General features: G+C 35.6%; 1 protein-coding gene across 1 annotated transcript; it reads right to left on the bottom strand.

Annotated features, from left to right (window-relative positions):
• Positions 1 to 5,960: 5,960 nt before the first annotated feature.
• Positions 5,961 to 13,669, bottom strand: LOC104876675 (olfactory receptor 6C2; the record flags this gene model as incomplete). Its single annotated transcript, XM_010644840.2, has 4 exons — positions 12,862 to 13,669; positions 11,902 to 11,988; positions 10,439 to 10,453; positions 5,961 to 5,983 (listed from the first exon to the last, which is right to left on the bottom strand). Coding segments are annotated over exons 1-4 (933 nt in total), but the record flags the coding sequence as incomplete, so codon positions are not given.
• Positions 13,670 to 17,995: the final 4,326 nt, after the last annotated feature.

Raw genomic sequence — 17,995 nt, 5'->3', positions numbered from 1 at the left:
ACTTTGCTTCCTTCAAATAGCTGTCATTAAGATAATGAAATAATAAGTAACTTTTGAAATATCAAATTTTGGTTGATAGCTTCTTCATAGTTTCTACCATCAGTTATAACAAATTAATAATAGTCATTAATAAAATGTTTCTATTCTATGTCTCTAGGGCTGGCCATTTTTCCCAACATCAATGAGTGATGTGGATTTCCTTGATATGCTAATAAGATAGTCCCAAGAATGGATTCAATGCACTGATAAAAATTTCTGTTCTTAGTAGAGTGATACAGGGTCAATCCTAATCATGTTCTGATGCTCACACTTATGTCACCACCTCAGCAAAGTGTCATTAAGAGGATCTTGATTTTTTTGAAAGGTAGAACTCTGAAATATAGTTGGATCACACAGGGAATAATTTCCAGAGTTAACATTGAGATGTGGTGACAACTCATCTTAGGAACCCACCTACCTCCTTTGAATTTCATTGTCTTCAGCCTATAGTTACCAAGTGTTTCACTATGACATTAAATTTAGCCCTGAACACCTTAGAAAACATCAGAAAATCTAGGAATGTAACTCCTGTACAACAATTACAGTAACATTATTCCTATATAGTCAGAGTCAACTGTCAAAATAATTGCATAACTAACTGATGTCTTTCAATTTGGCTTCTTCTTTTTTCTTTTTTTTCCCTCTCATTGAGTTTATTGGTGCATTTTAGATATACAGTAGTTACATTCATCATTGGGATCTTATACCTTTACATGACAGATTTTGATTCTCATTTTTTCCCCTTATCCCTGCCCTCCCTTCCCCCTCTCCTCCCTTCCCTATTTACAAATACCTTATTTCCATTTTCTCATGTTTTTTTCTCTTCCCTTATTACCTTTCCCCTACCCTTCCCACTTTCCCTACACCTTTTAGCCCTTTTCTTCCTATTTCTCATTGTCAGTTATATCATTAGACTCTTATGTACAATTACAGCTCTTCACACCAGAGAAACTATTCGGTATTTATACATGTGTGTCTTATTTATTTCACTTAAGAGCATTGCCTCAATATGCATGCATTTTCCCATGAATGACTCTAGTTTCTCATTCTTTATGGCTGAGTAGTACTTCATTTTATAGGAAAACCACATCTTTATCCAGTCTCCCACTGATGGGCAAATGGGCTGTTTCCAAGTTTTAGCTATTGCAAACTGTGCTGCTATAAACTTGGGTGTGCATATATCACTGTAATGTATGCATTTACAGTGTATTCAGGTCCTCTAATAAGATGATGTCACCAGGATCTCTATTTTGAAGACATGGCACATAATGCTACTATTGCATGACAAACTCTATGTCATTTTGATTGTCTCTTAATTCCTGCTATTAATGACTATAATTTATCCAGTGGTAGTGATCTCACACTTTTAAAAGTTATTCATAGCTTATGTTCATGTTACAATCATAAAAATTTAATGATACAAAATTGAACACATAGGTGCAGTTGAGGCCATGTGTTAACTTGTGGTAACTATTTGTAATCATATTCATAGTCAACCATATGAACTCATGAACTTTTCTACTGGCAATATAGAAAAATGTCCCCTCAATGGAATTTTTTCATTACTAAACATGTAGGCAATGTTTTCTTCATTACTTCTCATATTCAAATAGAAAGCTTTTCAAAAAAATTAGGTTTGATCTCTTGGGTTGGAAAAATCTCATGTTTCAAACATAATTAAGTTTACTGGTATATGTTAGGTATACATAATGATCACATTCATCATAGGGAATTTGTACCTGTACATGATATATCTTGATTCTTATTTTTTCCTATTCCCCTACCCTCCCTCCAGCTCCTCTGCTCTTGTTGTACAAAAGATTTATTTCCATTTTTTTCCTTCAAAGTGTTTGGACTGACAGAAGTCAATATACAACCAATATGACATTTGTAATCTATAATTAAAAATCAGAAGCTCTTTCATAACATAGTTTCAAAAGTTAGTAATGGATCACTGTGTATTGAAAAAATTTAAAAAAATCTAAGAATTAAAAAAAATTAAAGTAACAGTCTATTTTTGTTTTTATACACTTTAAGGCAAGTGAACAGCATAAAACATTCTACTTTTTAATTTATTTTTATCATATAGATAATCAATGAAGTTGAAAAACTTAGTGTGAAAATGGAAAAAATCTAAAACATCAGAGGTAAGGGGAAAAAAATGAGAATCAAGACTTGCCATGTAAAGGTACATGATCCCAACAATAAATGTAACTGTACTGTATCCCTAAATGTACCAATAAACTCAATAAAAAAAAAAATAAAACATCATAGCAGAGTAGTTGATATTTTGCAATATATACTTTTGCACTTTCCTTGAGCAAATATTCTTAGATAGATTTTATATAATATAGGCAGAAGTTTTGCAATTAAATGTATAATCTGTCATATGCTATTTACTTTAAAACATCTGATGGATCTTTTTGTAAAATGTATTTGACACTTGCTCACTCAAACCAAGAAATGTAGTGATTCCTTTGTTCTTGTTTAGGCAGAGAAGTTGTCTTCCTCTTGTTGCCATCTATGGTTTTTCTCTGTCTTTCAGTAACATATTGATGTTTAAGGAATTTGTTTTCTGTTTGTGCCTGTAGCTTTTCCGTAATTTTCCTCACCAGTCACCAGTTAAAGTACTTTAAATTTAGAATCCGTGTATCTGGAGTTGAGATTTGCTTATATAAATGAATGGAAAGACTATTCCCCAGAGGCTACATTACACTGGCATGTGAGTAGTTTTGTTTCTTTAAAATCTTTCCTTCCTTTAGAACTGGGGGCAAGGTCAGTTGCAACACTTGATCTTAGCCAAAAGGCTGAGAAGCGATTAGGGTCAATTACCAACTGTGTCTTATCTCCAGGAAACTCCACTGAGTATGACATTACTGTCATAAAGGATATCAGTCTCTGTGATTTTTTTGGGGGGGCCATGATGTTCTCAGTAATTATAGGAGAAATTAGATCAAATGGAGCTATATTGAAGGCTTATCTCTGCAGGTCAGCTGGCCTCCTGCCAAGCCCTGTACTTCAGCTCTTCAGTAGTTCAGTCAGTATGTGGACACACACACGCACACACAGAGTTCTGTCCACTGAATAGAATCCCTAAATGTCTTTCCTTCCTGTCTGCAATACTCTCCTTTTCTGCAAGATACTTTGAGACAGTGTAACTACCTAGTGTAACTGTAGTAGTAACTGTAGTATAACTAGTATAACTATAATGGCTACTTCTATTTTTTTTTTTTTTTGGTACTGGGCATCGAAATCAGGTCCTTATGCTTGCAAGGCAGGCAGCAGAACCACTGAGCTAAATGCCTATCCCTTTCTTTATACGTCTTTAAGTGATTAAAAAAAATTAAGATTGTTTCAGGGATTTAGCTCAGTGGTTTAGTTGCCTGCCTTGCAAGCCTAAGGACCTGAGTTCAATCTCAGGTTAAAAAAAATTTAAGATTGCAAAGGCCATTGATTAATTATATCAATTTATAGTTATTAAGTCATGTTTAGACATAATTGATCATATAAACATGCATTGATTTCACTTTTTTTCATTGAGTTTATTGATACTTTTTAGGTAATGCAGTACAGTTACATTCATCATTGGGATCTTGAAGTAAAAGATGAGTTTATTATGCCAGAGGGCAACCTAGATAACACTCGTATATTATCTTGCCTAAGCTGTAATATTTAGAGGTCTTGGATGGGCATGGTGGTTCAAGCCTGTAATCCCAGCACTTGGGAGGCTGAGGCAGGAGGATCGCTGTGGGTTCGAGACCAGCCTGGGCTACAGAGTGAGTTCCAGGTCAGTCTCAACTACATAGTGAGATCCTGTCTCAAAAAATGAAACAAAATAAAACAAAACCAACAAAACAAAACTAACAACAGAGGTCTTGCTTTCTTTAAAACATACATCCCAGATATAAACTTAGTTCTTTTACATATTTCAGATAGCTACACATATCAGTGATATTGTTAACTATACATCAAATCTGATTCTCTGAAGAAATCTTGACTGAAAATTTCAAAAAGAAAGGTGAAATCACAGAAATTTTACTTACTCTTCTGAGAGTCAGTAATACCTTCCTTCAGACCAGGAACAACAGTTCTCCTGCAGAAAACTAGGAGGAGTGGATCTTGTTAGTGAAGGTTTGTGTTTGAACTTCGGTCTGCTCTTGCTTATGAACTGACACTTTCTGTGCCACTGTAATGAGATTTTTATCTCCAACACATCATCAGCACTTTTCATCAAGAGTTCTACTAATTTTTAAATAATCCCAATTGTGAAAGTAACGTTGTACTCAAGTATTTTGGGGATATTAAAAGCTCTCTCTAGTTTTGAAAGAGTTGATATTCTGATTCCAGTTGAGAGGGAAAGGCCTTTTCCATCAAGATTATCTTTTGTTTTATTTGCCAAAGGTGAAGTGAAATGAATAATAAGAGGAACGTTGGTGATGCAATTTAAAAAAATCACTAATGAATCTGTGTAATGAATTTGGCAGAAATCCTGAAAAATGTAATAACGAGGCCAGTGTCCTCAGGGAATGGGTCATGCAACAATTACAATAGATACAGCCCAACACATAGCTCTAAAACCAGATGGTTATACTGTATGTATCTGTTTTTCCTGTTTGCCCCATGCTTCCTACAGTGGATTTATATTGCTGGTGACTAGTTTTCTTCTTTATACTTTTAATTAAAATAAGTAAAAATTAAGGTATTAAGAAAATGTCAGGATAATTTCAAATCTGGTGATAGTTACTTATACTATTTCTTTTTATTTGTACATTTCAGGTATACAGTAGTTACATTCATCATTGGGATCTTGTATCCTTACATCACAGGTCATGGGTCTCATTTTTTCCCCTTGTCCCTGCCCTCCCTTCACCAGCTCCTGCCCTTCCCATTAACAAACATTTTATTTCCATTTTTTCAGTTTCTCCTTTTTTTTTCTTTCCCTTATTACCTTTCCCCTACACTTCCCACTTTACACCTTTAGCCCTTTTTTTGCAAGTTCACATTGTCAGTAATCTCATTAGGATCTTATGTAATATTATAGTTTGTTAACAACAGAGAAACTATTTGAGATTTACACACGTGTGACTTATTTATTTCACTTAGCAGTATGTCCTCAAAATGTATCCATTTTCCTTCCAATGAATCTAATTTCTCATTCTTTATGGCTGAGTACTATTCCATTTTACTGAAAAACCGCATCTTCTTTATCCATTCTCCAACTGATGGGCAAATGGGATGTTTCCAATAGTTTTAGCTATTACAAACTGTGATGCTTTATACATAGGTGTGCATATATCACTGTGATATGATTCTTTTAATTATTTTGGAGAGATGCCCAGCAGAGGGATGGCTGGGTCAAATGGAACCTCTAGTCCCAGCTCTTTGAGGTATCTCCATATTGATTTCCATAGTGGTTGCACTAGTCTGCACTCCCACCAACAATGGAGAAGGGTTCCTTTCTCCCCACAACCACGCCAACATTTGCTATTGAGTGATTTCTGGATAGTAGCCAATCTTGTGTGGTGAGGTGGAATCTGTGTTGTTTTCATCTACATCTCTTGAATGACCAGTGATGTGGAACATTTTTTCATATATTTACTTGCTGCTTTTACTTCTTTGTCTGAGAAATGTCTGTTCATTTCAGATGCCTATTTTTGGATCAGGTCTTTATATTTGGGGGGGCTAATTGTTTTCAGTTCCTTATATATTGTAGATAAAAATCCTTTGTCTAAGGAGCAGATGTAAAAATTTTTTCCCACATTGTAGGTTGTCTCTTAGTTCTGCTGATGGTTTCTTTTGCAGTGCAGAAGCTTTTTAATGAGTTCCCAGTTGTTGATTCTTTCTGCTAGTTCCCAAGCTCATGAGGATTTTTTCATAAAGTCTTTTCCTATGCCAATGTCTTCCAGAGTTCTGCCTAGCTTATCTTCCAGAAAGTTTAGTGTTTCTGTTTTAATGTTTAGATCTTTAATCCACTTGGATTTTAATTTGGTGCATAGAGAAAGATAAGGGTCCAGTTTCAATCTTTGGCAGGTTGAGATCCAGTTATTTCAACACCATTTATTAAAGAGGCTATCTTTTCTCCAATGGTGATGGTCAACTCCTCTGTCAAAGATGCCATAACTGAGTGCATCTGGAGTTGTTTTTGTGTCTTCCAATCTGTTCCTCTGGTCCTCAGGTTTGCTTCTTTGCCAGTACCATGCTGTTTTTATCACAGTGGTTTGTAGTATAGTTTCAAATTGGGGATTGTTATACCCTCTGCCATGTCTCTGTTGTTTAGGATGGCTTTTGCTATTATAGGTCTCTCATGGTTCCAAATGAATTTTTGGATTCTCTTTTCTAGTTCTGTGAAATATAGTGCTGGAATTTCAATTGGCATTGCATTAAATTTGTATAGCAGTTTTGGTAGTGTGGCCTTTTTCACTATGTTGATTCTTCCTACCCAGGAGCAGGGGATATCTTTCCATTTTCTTAAATCCTCTTCGATCTCTTTTTTCAGAGTGCTGTAGTTTTCAGTGTAGAGGTCTTTTGCTTCTTTTGTTATATCGATTCCTAGATACTTCATTTTTTGGGATGTGAAAGGAATTGTTTCCCTAATTTCTCACTCAGTGAATCTGTTATTTGTTTACAAGAAGGCTATTGATTTTTGGGTGTTGACCTTGTATCCAGCTACTCTGCTAAAAGTGTCAATTAAGTCAAGAAGTCTTTTGGTGGAGTTTCTTGGATCTTCAATGTAAAGTATCATATCATCAGCAAATAATAATAGTTTACCTTCTTCCTTTCCTATCTTTATTGATTTAATTTCTTTCTCTTGTCTAATTGCTATGGTTAATGTTTTCAGAACTATATCAAAGACGAATTGTGATAGTGGGCATCCTTGTCTTTTTCCTGATTTTAACGTGAAGTTTTTCAGTATTTGGACTTTTACTATGATGTTGGTGTTGGTTTTTCATAGATAGCCTTTATTAAATTGAGATATAGACCATCTATTCCAATTTTTTTGCAGGGTTTTTATCATGAATGGTTGTTGAATTTTGTCAAATGCTTTTTCTACATCTATCGAGAGGATCATATGATTTTTGTCCTTGACTCTGTTAATATAGTGTATTACATTTATTGACTTAGATATGTTGAACCATCCTTGCATCCTTGGAATAAATCTGAGTTGGTCAGGATATATGGTCTTCTTGATGATCCTCTGTATTCTGTTTGCTAGTATCTTATTAAGGATTTTTACATCTATATTCATTAAGGCGATTGGCCTGTAGTTCTCTTTAATTGCATATTTCCCTGGTTTGGGAATCAAAGCGATACTTGCTTCCAGGAATGAGTTTGGAAGTATTGATTATGTTTCAATTTCTACTACTGTAATGGCAGTAGTTCTTTAAATGTCTTATAAAATTCAGCAGTGAATCCATCAGGACCTGGGCTTTTCTTTGTCAGTAAATTTTTAATTACATTTTCAATTTTACTGACTGTAATTGGGGTGTTTGTCTTCTTCGTTCAACTTTGGTAATTCATAAGTATCTAGAAATCTGTCCATTTCTTCTGTGTTTTACATTTCATTAGAGTACAGGTTCTCAAGTAGGTAATGATCCTCTGTATTTCTGTTTGGTCTGTTGTGACATTACCTTTTTCATTCCTTATTGCAGGGATCTGAGCCTCTTCTTTCCTTTTTTGGATAAGGTTAGCTAAGAGCTTATTGATTTTATTCATTCTTTCAAAAACCCAAGTCTTCAATTCATTTATTTTTGTATCATATTCTTAGTTTCCATTGCATTGATTTCTGCTCTAATCTTTATAATTTCCTCTCTTGTTCAAGCTTTGGGTTTTTCTTGCTCTTGTTTTTCTAGGAGTCTAAGGGTCATCATTAGGTTGTTTATTTGAGCTTGCTTTGTTTTCCTCGTGTGGGCATTCAATGCTATTAATTTTCCATGTAGAACTGCTTTAATTGTGTCCCATAGATTCCTGTATGTTGTATTGGCATTTTCATTTATTTGTAAGAACTGTCTAATTTCTTCTTTATTTTCCTCTGTGATCCATTGATTGTTCAGGAGAGCATTGCTCAATTTCCATGTGTTTGTTTAGTTCCTATGCTTTCTTATGCTATTTGATCTTCAGTTTGACAGGACTATGATCTGATAACATACAAGGAATAACTTCGAGTCTTTTGCATTTATTCAAACCTGTTCTGTGAGCTAGTATGTGGTCTATCTTGGAGAATTACATATGTGCAGCTGAAAAGAATGTCTATTCTAATTTTATGGGGTGGAACACTCTATAGACGTCTATTAAGTCCAAACATTCAAAAGCTTGGTTGAATTCTAGTATTTTGTTGTTGATTTTTTTGCCTAGATGATCTATCTATTTGTGAAAGTGGGATATTTAGATCCCCCACTACTATTGTATTAATGCTTATTTGGTTTTTCATGTTTCTTAATGTTTCTTTTTTATAGTTGAGCATTAATATTTGGTGCATATGTGTTTATGATTGTCATCTCTTCCTCTTGAGTTGTTCCCTTTACAAGGTTGTAGTGGCCTTCTTTGTCTCTTTTAATCAGTTTTGGTTTGAAATTTACTTTGTCTGTGAATAAGATTGCTACCCTGCTATTTTCTGGGCTCCTGTAGCATGGAGAATTGTTTTGCATCCTTTCACTTTCAGTTTATGGGCTTCCTTTTGCACTAGGTGTGTTTCTTGTATACAACGTATTGTTGGATTTTTCTTCTTAATCCATTGTGCCAGTCTATTTCTCTTGATTGGTGAATTGAGGCTATTGACATTAATGGTTATGACTGAGATGTAATGACATTATTGTCATGTTATTGGCCTTTTGTTGACTTTAATTTTTTTGCCCTCTCCTTTTAGTTTCTTGCCTTGCCTATTTGATTTCATCTGTTGGGCCTCATGGTGTTGTGAACTTCATTGTCTTTTTCTAGGATATTGCTTAGAATTCCTTGTAGTGCTAGTTTGGTATTCATGAAGTTTCTAAAGTGTTCTTTGTCGTGGAAGTATCTTATTTCCCCATCCATTTTGTTTTTTGTTTGTTTGTTTATTTTTTGGTTCCAGGGATCGAACTTGGGTCTTCCACTTGCATGGAAGGTGGCTGAACCACTGAGCTAAATTCCTGGCTCCCTATCCATTTTGAAAGAGAGTTGTGCACGATATATCAGTCTGGGTTGGAGGTTGTTTTCTCTTAGGACTTGAAATACCTCACTGCAGGCTTTCCTTGACCTGAGGGTTTGTGTTGAAAAGTCTGCTGTGATTCTGATGTGCTTTGCTTTCCATGTGATTTGTTTCTATTCTCTTACTGCTTGTAGTAATTTGTTCTTCCATTGGGTTTCTGGTATCTTCATTATTACATGTCTGGGTGTAGATTTGTTTTTGATCATGGCTAGTTGGAGTCCTCTATGCTTCACTTAACTGTACATCAAATTCTGCCCCTCTGTTTGGGAAGTTTTCTGTCATAATTCTGTGAACAGCTTTTGTAAGTCATTTGTATTTTCCCCTGCTACTTCATGGATTTCTATCAGTCTTATGTTATTCTTCTTTGCATCATCTAGGAGTTGTTGGATCGATTTCCCATGATCCCTTAGTGTTTTTAAGAGGCCTCTTTTTTCTGGGTCACTGGTTGCAATCTTATCTTCTATATCTGAGATTGTATCTTCGCATTCTTTTATTCTGTTGTGAACACTTTCAAGAGAGTTTTTAATATCCTGGATATCTGTTTGAATCTGTTTTATGGATTCCATTTCTTTCCTATGTTGGGCATTTTTTGTTTCCATTTCGTTCTTATGATGGATCTTAATGGCTTCTATAACAGTCCTGAGCTCATCTATTTTTTTTTTGTCAGTTTCTGTTCTAGTATTTTGAATCATTACCTTCATTTTGCTCACCATCTCTATGGTTATCTGGGAAATTATTTCTGTTTTGAATTTTTCTAGAGCCTGATTGATCTGTTTTGCTACTTCCTGTGCTATGGGTTCAGGGTGTACTGCTGGTTCATTATCAGATTTTTCATCCTCCTTTGCCCTACTGTTTGCCATTGGTGATCTGGAATTCTGTCTTTGTCTCTTGCTTAAGTGTTTTCTCATTTTTATTTTTGTTATTGGGGTTTCCTTGGTTTAATTTTTTGGTTATTACTTAAATCTTCTTGATATATTTGCTCTTTAGCTTTTGGGTCTCTAATGACTCATAGATATTCTCATTTTCACAGTATCAGAGAAAACAGCTCATTAAATCAATCACAATCCTTTATACCAATTGATACAATCAGCAACACAATAGCATCAAGCACAATTTGCAAATTGACCACTTGTGGTAGTCATTAGTCTATCACCTTTAGACCATGTGAATTAAATTAAAATCAAGAAGCAGTTCAAAATATGTTTGCAGTGAATAAACTTTTCAACATATCATCTTTAGCATTTAGGATGGGGGCTTAGACAGAGTTAGGATGAGGAGTAGATAAGTAAAAGAATTGGAGAAGGTTTCAAGTGAAGATAGAGGACATAGAATGACCATGGAATCTTTAGGAAACTGTTAAATTCAAAAGGGATAAACTGAGTGCACATACAAGGACAAGAATATATCTGTTTAACAGTAATAGGGGCTCACTTTCCCTTGAAACTATTGACCCTTGAGTGAGGTAGAATGACAGAAAAAAGGACATAAAGAAAAACAAAAAAATGATAAAAGAAGAAATGTGAGTTAGAGCAGGAGGAGGAACAGAAAGGGAGTGAGGGATAATAGTGGAGCAAGATATTGAGTTGGAGAAAGAGGAGAGAAAAAAGAAAGAATTTGCAGAGTGGAATGAGGAAAAGAAAGAAAATGAATTTGAAGGGCCTCTTTCAGACTATATCTGTGCTCTTATAATATACCGTGTGCACAGCTCTGTGCAGGACCATATCCCCTGATCTCAGGTAGCTGATGGCAGACCCTCATGCTGCAGACTGACCTCAGGATGAAAGGCCCAGATTGAGTTCCCCGACCTCCTGCAGGGTTGAACTTCACACGTTGTACTACAGGTTTCCCCTGCCATTTCTTTAAAGATGTTCAAAGTTGGAAGCTCAGAAAAATACCCTTTATGGCCACCTCTGCCTCTGCAGAGTGGGTCCAAAGAGTGGCACAATCAAGAGGTCTGAGAGTGGGGGGGTCATCTGGGCACCCACAGCATGCACTTCCTTGCACTGAAGTGATTGCAGCAGCATAAAATAATAATATTTTATCTTTGGGACATGCAATTTTTGGGGGCTACATAATAATTTTTATGTAAAAACTTCATGATATTTCTTCTGCAAATCATGACTGCTGGATCAATGTTTTGGAGAATTTATTTTTGTTTTATTTGGATTTATTTATTTGGATTTATTCACTTAATCATTTTGATGGATTTTCACTTAGTCATGTTTTTTATTTTTTTTCCTCATTGAGTTTATTGGTACATTTTAGGTATACATACAGTTACATTCATCATTGGGAACTTGTACCTTTTTATGACAGGTCTTCATTCTCATATTTTCCCCTGGTCCCTGCCCTCCCTTCACCACATAGTCATGTTTTGAAAATTCTAGATAATATTTCTTTCATGATTTCTTCTTTCTAGTAGAATTGTCTCCTTTTGGAAGACAGAAAGAGAAAAGTCAGAACCTAACACCCCAGAAACTAATCCTAATAAAGGAGTGAACTTATGTGGGACAGTATTTATTCTGGGGACCAGAAATGTTTGAGAACATTTACCTGAATAGAGATCAGATCAAGAAGAGAAACATGGAGTTGAAAGGGCTTTGATTAGTTCATATTTTATTTCTATGCTTAAACAATCTCTTTTTTCTTTGCGACCAATGCAATTTTTTTGAATGAGTCACCAAAGGCTTGTCTAACTTGCTTGTTTCTCAGAGTGTAAATGAATGGGTTCAATATGGGTGCAATGGATGTCATTAGCACTGCCACACCTGCGGCTCTCTGGGGGGACCCCGTCCCGCGGGGAATAGGAGGTGAAAGCCGCCTCTTATTCGTGGGTCATCAGAGGCCGATCCGATCTTGAATGTCTGTGGAGGAAATCTTTAAGAAGTTAGAGTACACGGCCCAAGTCTGGTTTCTGATCAAAGGCGCTTTATTGGCTCAGCAAAATGATTATATACTGTTATCCCAGGGGGAAGGTTCAGCAAGCTTATTGGACAGTTCAAACAAATCAATCACATGAGTCATTCAAGCATTTAACCATAAAGGGACAAAGCATTTATCAGCATACAGCAATCAGTATTTTACCAAATGTGGGGAGGGGTAGGTGGGAAGGCGTACATCAGCAATTAACCCTATGCAATCTTTAACTTCACAATCCCTAGGGGCAAGTAGGACAAGGAAATACCACCTGCTTCCTGCTCCAGATCCCGTGACCCTGTGGTTAGCACAAAGGGCTATTTTTTCTGTAAGATTCCCTGTTTGCCCAGGGGCTAGACCTGCCAAAAGTCACGCATGTAGTCTAGTGGGATTTTTCCACCGAGGCAAAGGCTAAGGTTGAGGGCAGTCTTCTTATGCAGGCCCAAGCAGTCTCTCACAGTTCCCCCTTCTCTGTATAAAATTAAGCAAGATTAGGGTGGAGGGCTCATGTCTTAGGCTACTTGATGTGCCTCCGGACCTGGACGTGATGCATAGGTGTTTCAGCGGTCACGTTGCCCCCAGGTACCGGCATCAAGCTAATCCCGTCGGAGACATCTCCACAGCCTGGAGCAGAGCGAACGACGGCGTTCAGCCATCTGTTCAAATTCTTCAAAGCTTAGGGGTTGGAACCCATGGTCACCAGCGGGCTGGCTTCCCACACACACCCTTATTAATTCCAACAGATTCCTTTGCTGAAGGTTTGATATAGATGAAGATACAGCTCCCATAGGCAATGGAAACCACAATCATGTGGGAAGAGCAGGTGGAAAAGGCTTTTTTTCTTTGCTGGGTAGAGGGGAATCTCAGAATGGTCTTGATGATGTAAATGTAGGACAGAACAACACACATGAAGGTCGTTATGAAGGTCAGCACGGCACAGACAATCACCAATTGCTCTATGAGCCACGTGTCCGAGCAAGAAATCTGCAAGATGGGAGATGCATCACAGAGGAAATAATCAACAATATTTGAGTTACAGAATTTCAAATTTAGGACCAGGGTGAATGGTGGGAGTATGATCAACAAGCCTGACAGCCAGCAGCAGAGAACGAGGCTCCTGCAGACTCTTCTGTTCATGATGGTTACATAATGCAGGGGCTTGCAGATGGCCACAAAGCGGTCATAGGACATTATGGCCAGAAGGAAGAATTCTATTACTCCAAAAGTATCTGTGAAAAACATTTGAATGATGCAAAGATTGTATGTAATTGACCTATCGCCTGTTGCTATGTTGTACAAATATCTAGGGATGCAAGCTGATGTAAATGAAATTTCTAATAAGGCAAAATTTTGTAGAAAGAAGTACATGGGTGTTTTAAGATGGGAGTCAGATAAAATGAGAAATATGATGATAAGGTTTCCGGTTATACTCAACATGTATGTGAAAAATAGAAAAACAAAAATTGGAATCTGAAGTTGTGGCTCATCTGTTAGTCCCAGTAGAATGAAGGTTGTTACTGTGTGGTTGTTCATCACTGACAAGAGAATTTTATGAGTCGTTAAAATGTAGAGATATTTTCCTTGAAAACGGCAGTGTGAAAGGTAGATAAACAGCCTAAAAGCAGCAACTACTATACAGTAAACTCATACAGAAACTTCTATAAGTAGCAATGAATATTGTCAATACATTTGTAGTCTTGGCTATAGAATCATTTGTTTTAGGTTATTGTTTTCACAGTTAATGATAACATTTTAAGCATATTTAAAGAAACTGTTTTACCATTCCAATTTCCCTCTCTATATTTGTAATTATATCCTACTGGATTTCCCCATGTTATTAGATTTGATAAAATATCTTGTGATTCCCCCAAATTCTGATTTCTATTTATGTCTAAGATTTCTCCAGTAATTTAAAGCTGAGTAGTTCAGGTAGCATTTTTTTCTCATCTATTCTAGATGACATGGTCTTTCATAGAATGTAAATATATCATAACTCATGTAGATTCCATGCTCAAGCTGGCCTGAACCATCACTAGTTTGCATTTTATAATTTGCCACTATGATCAAGCATGTACATCTGTGGTTTGTTTTGTGCTTTAAGATCCAACTTCAATGTTTTTGTCTTATTCCTCTGATTTACTTCAGATTTCTTGGTTTGTGTATAATTTATGCAGTGTCCGCTGGGTTATTCAGTTGGCTGCAGAAGAAGAAATGTTTGATCCACAATAAGTAGAAAAAAAAAGTACATTTCTTTTATGCTTTCAGCCTGTTTTGTTAAGCATGAAAGATTCTCTGACACCTAATTATCACTATTATCAAGTTCAAACTCAACTTTAAAATACTAAATTTACTCTCCACATACCACCTATGTGCAACTACTTATTTGTGATTATCCGTGTGAGCATCACGTTTTTTTCTCATTGAGTTTATTGGTACATTTTAGGTATACAGTACAGTTAAATTCATCATTGGGATCTTGTGCCTTTACATGACAGTTCTTGGTTCTCATGGTTTTTCCTCCATAGCCCTGTCCTCCCTTAACTGACTCTTTGAGAACCCCCTTTTTTCATTGAGTTTATTGGTACATTTTAGGTATACAATATGATGATATTCAACTTTGGGAATTTGTACCTTTACATGTTACATCTTGGTTCTTATTTTTTTCTCCATGCCCCTGCCCTCCCTTTAAACCCTCCATCCCTCCCTATTTACAAAGACTTTGTTTCCATTTTTTCCTTTTCTCATATTTTTCTCTTTCCCTTCTTTCCTTCCCCTCCCCCTTTAGACCTTTTAACTCTGCTGTGTGTGACTGCTCCTTTTTGTACCCATGACAAGTAATGGCTACTTCCATTTTATCACTTTCTCTGAGAAAATAAATTAGTTGAAATCAAGAGGTACTGCCTCATTATTTACAAAGATAGCTACCCAAACCAATGTACCTCTAAATTTATAGGTAGTGCATAGGAATTACTGGTCTGTGAGAATATACATATTTAAGTGGAGTGTGTAGGCATACACCTCTAATCCCAGCACTGTGCAGCACTGAGAAGGAAGATAACTTTCAGGCCAACCTGGGCAATTTAGAAGGACACTGTCAAAAAAAAAAAAAAAGCAGTGGGGTTCAATTTCCAGCACTGCAAAACAATACAAAACAAAACAACATCAAAAAGAAAACAATAGCAAAAAACTCATCCCTATCTGAATTGTTGGCACACACCTGCAAAATATGCTTGTACCATAATTGGCCCTTGTTTTCTTTTTATTTATTCATTATTATTTATTATTTTAGTTTATTACTACATATTTACCATATGTAATGTTTGCATCCCTTGTGGGAAGTTGGTAATACAAAAAACATCCCAGTTTCTTTTTTCATTCTCTCTCCTTTCCCCTTCCCTCTGAGGAGGAAGGGATGAGGAGATGGAGGGAAAGGGCTTCATTTTCAAACTAATTTGACATTGATTTTAATTATTCAAGTTCTATATGTGCCTTATTTAACATATTTTTTGTTTGGTGAATAAACTCATATCATGGCAGCATCACCTTTTGTGCTTACGTTATTACCTTCCATTCTGAGCAAACTGTTAATTGACCCCTCCTCCTTCATTTATCTCTGGAGCAGATAGATAGTAGTGCCATTGTCAGTGACAATTTTGTTTTCTTGAAGCATCTGTCAGTGGTATATGCAAGCAAGAAGTCAAGGAATTTTCATATCTTAATATGAAATTCACATGCTATTCATCTTAAAATACATTGTAGATACTTTTTACTCTTTAGGTCTTTAAGTGCATTTTAGTGGTTTCCATTTTTCTAAAAGTTCAATTAACACGTTAGATGAGTGGCTGCCATTTATTCCTTCAAAATAGCCACTTTCTCAGGAGATCAGAGCTGAATCACCTCTTAATTATATGAGTAGTTAGTGCAGTTAAATCACAAGATTTGTTTGTCACCATTTGTAGATACTTTTTACTCTTTAGGTCTTTAAGTGCATTTTAGTGGTTTCCATTTTTCTAAAAGTTCAATTAACACGTTAGATGAGTGGCTGCCATTTATTCCTTCAAAATAGCCACTTTCTCAGGAGATCAGAGCTGAATCACCTCTTAATTATATGAGTAGTTAGTGCAGTTAAATCACAAGATTTGTTTGTCACCATCATTGAGAAGGAGAACGAACAACTTATTATTGAAGACTTACAACATTCCTGGGAGCTATAGGGTCACACTGTAATAACTTCAATGGATAATTTTACTTGAAGGGAAGAATCAATTATTCCCAATCAATTTCTTCTGAATCAGTAGCTCCTAGAGCTATTAGTTGGTAACATGCTTGTTCCCACATCCCTTGTATGATAGCCCTTGTTCCATAGTATTCTTCATTCATTTAATCATTGATACTCTTTTAATGTAAGTTTACAGAAAGTTTAAGAGAACACTAGCACCTGTCAAATTTTTATATTTGACTAAACTGTGAGGATAATGTATGTTGTCAATCTCAGATAAATTATCATAGAAAATCATTCTACAGACATACCAAATAAGACACAAAATGAGGATGCCACTGTACTTACTCTTTTGAGAGTTGGCAGCATCACCAGCTGATTCATAGTCTAGGATCCTAAAGATGAATTTAAGCAAGGGAACTAACAGTAAAGTTTATATGAGTTTTTTTGGTCTTGGTACATGATTCCCTCCCTTTTCCATGAATCATGCTTGTTCTTGAGGCGTGAAGGAAGTTTTTCATCTCCAATACATGGGAAAGATTTTCTAGCCAGGAACTTTGATTCCTTCTTTGACTAGGAAATACTTTTTAGTTCTCTTTTGGTTGAAAAGAAAATGTTATTTTAAATATTATCTTGTTTTCAGAGTGTCAATATTTTAATTTCTCTGGACAGGGTAAGTGTCTTTTATACTAATGTGACTTAATTTTGATTTATTTGCCCAACCTGAAACTAACTACACAGGTAAAAGATTGGTCCTCTGTGACCGATGTTTGAATATCACTAATGAGTGTTCTTTGCAATGAACTTGGGAAAAAATCCTGAAAGATGCTGCACTGGGGGCAGTGTCCCTAGAGGCACAAAGACACAATCACAGCAACAAGTGAAAGTCAAGATACAACAGTAAATAATCAGGTAGTCAAGAACCACTCTGCCTTGCTTGCACTCTTTCCCCTATTGTTGAGAAAAGTTGAAAGATCACAGGGATTAAAATAGCACCTGTTATTTTTTCAGCAATAAAAAATCGAATGAAACAGAAAAATATTGGAAACTTAAAGGAAGTAACACTTCTTTTTACATTTATAAGTAAATCATGACTATTGGAATATTTACAAGGGAAAAATATTTTTTATGATTTGCATGTACAAGTTACTTTTTGATACCTACTTATATAAACTTGTCACAATAGCAACCACAAAGATGCACCATCATGTGCAATGTGTATTTTGGAGCATTTATACATATTTTGAGCTATTCTTATTAGTTTTAATTAGTAGTTTTATGTACGATGAGTCATACAAATGACAACAGTGAAGTTACTTCTAGGTAGTCGAGATGGCACTTAAAGCAAATGCTGCTTAAAACTAAAATCATACATAAGATTGTCATTTGTTTTAGTTTATAATTTGTCAAGATTTATAACTACTCACATTCAGAAATTGTTTTTTTAACTTTATAAACAGGCCTCATGTTTTCATATTGATTTCTATATTCTTTATATGTAATATTATATCAATATTTTTATAAGGATATTATTTTAAACTAATCATTAAATATTATTTTAAATAATTTGAACATTATGACCTATGTATACTTTGGTTGCATAGAAGGAGAATTTATCTATTTCATTGTTATGTTTTTTA

This window comes from Fukomys damarensis, unplaced genomic scaffold, assembly GCF_012274545.1.
Source record: "Fukomys damarensis isolate Sample0158 unplaced genomic scaffold, DMR_v1.0_HiC HiC_scaffold_15, whole genome shotgun sequence".
NCBI lineage: Eukaryota > Metazoa > Chordata > Mammalia > Rodentia > Bathyergidae > Fukomys > Fukomys damarensis.
This window is presented reverse-complemented; position numbering and strand designations above follow the sequence as displayed.